The sequence below is a fragment of the Tupaia chinensis genome, unplaced genomic scaffold (genome assembly GCF_000334495.1).
Source record: "Tupaia chinensis unplaced genomic scaffold, TupChi_1.0 Scaffold148210_1, whole genome shotgun sequence".
NCBI classification, from domain to species: Eukaryota; Metazoa; Chordata; class Mammalia; order Scandentia; family Tupaiidae; genus Tupaia; species Tupaia belangeri.
The window spans coordinates 52,491-54,762 of NW_006208060.1; the positions used below are offsets into that span (position 1 = coordinate 52,491).

General features: G+C 61.0%; 1 protein-coding gene across 1 annotated transcript in view; it reads left to right on the plus strand.

Annotated features, from left to right (window-relative positions):
- FBN3 (fibrillin 3) overlaps positions 1–2,272 on the plus strand; it is a 61,662-nt gene that overhangs the window by 23,527 nt on the left and 35,863 nt on the right. Inside the window, 3 exon segments of the mRNA XM_027768979.1 lie at positions 835–960; positions 1,768–1,893; positions 2,033–2,155. Of these exon segments, the coding sequence (XP_027624780.1) occupies positions 835–960; positions 1,768–1,893; positions 2,033–2,155 (375 nt within the window).

Sequence of the window (2,272 nt, forward strand, 5' to 3'; positions counted from 1 at the left end):
TGTAAATAAATAAATGAATAAATAAAATTAAATAATTAAGAAAAAGAAAATGAAAATCACACTAGATGTGCATATGTGTGCTAAAAAATCCCCAGAGGAGAACGAAGGAGGAGGGATTACGGTGTGGCCATCCCCCACGGGGATGATTTCTCACTTTCCCCTTTTCTCTCTCCAGCAATCACATGCACTCTGTAGCCAAAAAAAAAAAAAAAAAAAGAGAGAGAGAGAGATAAATGTCCAAAAAAATATAAAATTGCCCCTGTGGGGCCGACCCGATGGCATAGTGGTTCAGGGCGCTAGATCCCACGCAGCTGACTGATGGTTCCAATCCCAGTCCTGGCAGCTTGAAAAACACACTGGGCATGTGCGTGCATGCCCCAGATCCCCGTGGGATGGAGAAATGGAGAAGGGATTGCGATGTGACCACACCCCACTGGGGTGGAAGGAGACACGGGTGGCAGGGGGTGATGGGTGGGTGGCGGGCTGCCTGCTCCCTGCCTGGCGGGCTAGGTCGCGGTTTCTCTGTGTGTGCTGCAGGGCAGGTGGGCGGAGGAGCTAATCGGGCTGCCTCCACGGGCACAAAAAGAGTAGCTACTGGGGCTTCCTTCAGGTGACACCCAGAGGCCAGCCCAGCGGCCTCAGTCTCTGGAGAGTCCCAGCTGCCCTCCCCTGGCCTGTCCTGCTCCTCCCAACCCAGGCTCTCCTCCCCTGGTCATCTGAGCCCTGAGCGGCCAGACTCTTGGGGCTCCGGCCAGAGTAAGGGGGCCGGGACAGCAGCAGGAGAAGCTTCCAGGTGTGTCCTCACACCCGTTGTGTCTTTTTTCACACATCCAGATGTGGATGAGTGTGCGAGGGACCCGCTGCTCTGCCGGGGAGGGACATGCACCAACACGGATGGGGGCTACATGTGCCGGTGTCCCCCTGGATACCAGCTGACGGCTGAGGGCACTGCCTGCGAGGGTGAGTGTGCACCTGGTGTGCAAGGACTGGCGTGATCTGGGACGTGTTACACATGCGAGGATGTGGGCAAACGTGTCTGCGTTTCTCTGAGGACGTGGCTGCGTGCAAGTGTAAGTGTCTGTGCGTGAGATGGTGGGAGTGTGCGTGTGCAGGTGCAAGCGTGGGTCTGTCTGGGTCTCCGTGCCCGGTGATGCGTGGGGGAGAGGGGCAGGGCTGTCTGTGAGCAGGCGCGTGTGGAAGTGTGTGTGAACACGTGTTTGTGGGGCTCTGCCTCTTCCCTGGCTCGGATGGGCAGCTCGGGCTCGTGTCTGCATGGGAATGGGTGGTGAGCGTGTGCATGCGTGTGTGCGTGTGAGCATCCAGGAGATGATAGCGTGTGTCTGGGTGTGAGCGTATCTGCCGAGGGCAAGTGTGTTGACATGTGTGGGTGCACTTCTGTGTGCGTGTGCAAGAGGATGTGTTTCCATCCGGTTAACACGAGAGCAAGCGTGTGTGAATGAGTGCACGGTGTGTTTGCACGTGAGTGTGGGTGGATGTTTGTGTGGGTGTGTACGGAGGTGGAAGCAGGTTCGCACATGTGTGTGCACGTGAGTCTGAGAGAGCGTGCACTTGGGCGTGAGTGTACCTAGGTGCCCTGTGCGTGTACAGTGTTCACGTGTAGCTGCGGGGCGTGCAGGGGAGGGAGGCCCTGCGGGGCGTGAGCTCACTGGCGTGCGCGTGCCTGAGTGTGTCTCACGGTCACGCAGATGGCGGGGGGTGCAGGCCCGTGCTTCCCGAACCCCCTCCCAGTGCGCCGTGTCCCCACAGATGTGGACAAGTGCTCCCTGCGGGACGGCCTGTGTCCCCACGGCCAGTGTGTCAATGTCCTCGGGGCCTTCCACTGCGCCTGCCACCCCGGCTTCCAGGGCACCCCCGACCGCCAGGGCTGCGTGGGTGAGGCGGCGCCCCCGCCAGCCCCATTCTGTAGCATTCCCTCCCGGCCCCTCTCCAGACCCTGCCGTCCCGTCCCCAGGTCAGCCCTGCCGTGCTCCGTCCTCTCCCCCAGCCCGCTCTGTCCACCCTCCTCCCGCAGACGTCAACGAGTGTGACGTCCAGAATGGGGGGTGTGACGTACTCTGCGCTAACACCGAGGGCAGCTTCCGGTGCGGCTGCGGGCAGGGCTACTCGCTGATGCCCGACGGGAGGGCGTGTGCAGGTGGGGGCGTGGGGGACGCTGGTCACTGATGATGGGGGCGTGGGGGGCGCTGGTCACTGTCTGATGGCAGGGGCGTGGGGGGTGTTGGTTGCCCCCAGCCGGCCCAGAGCCCAGCCA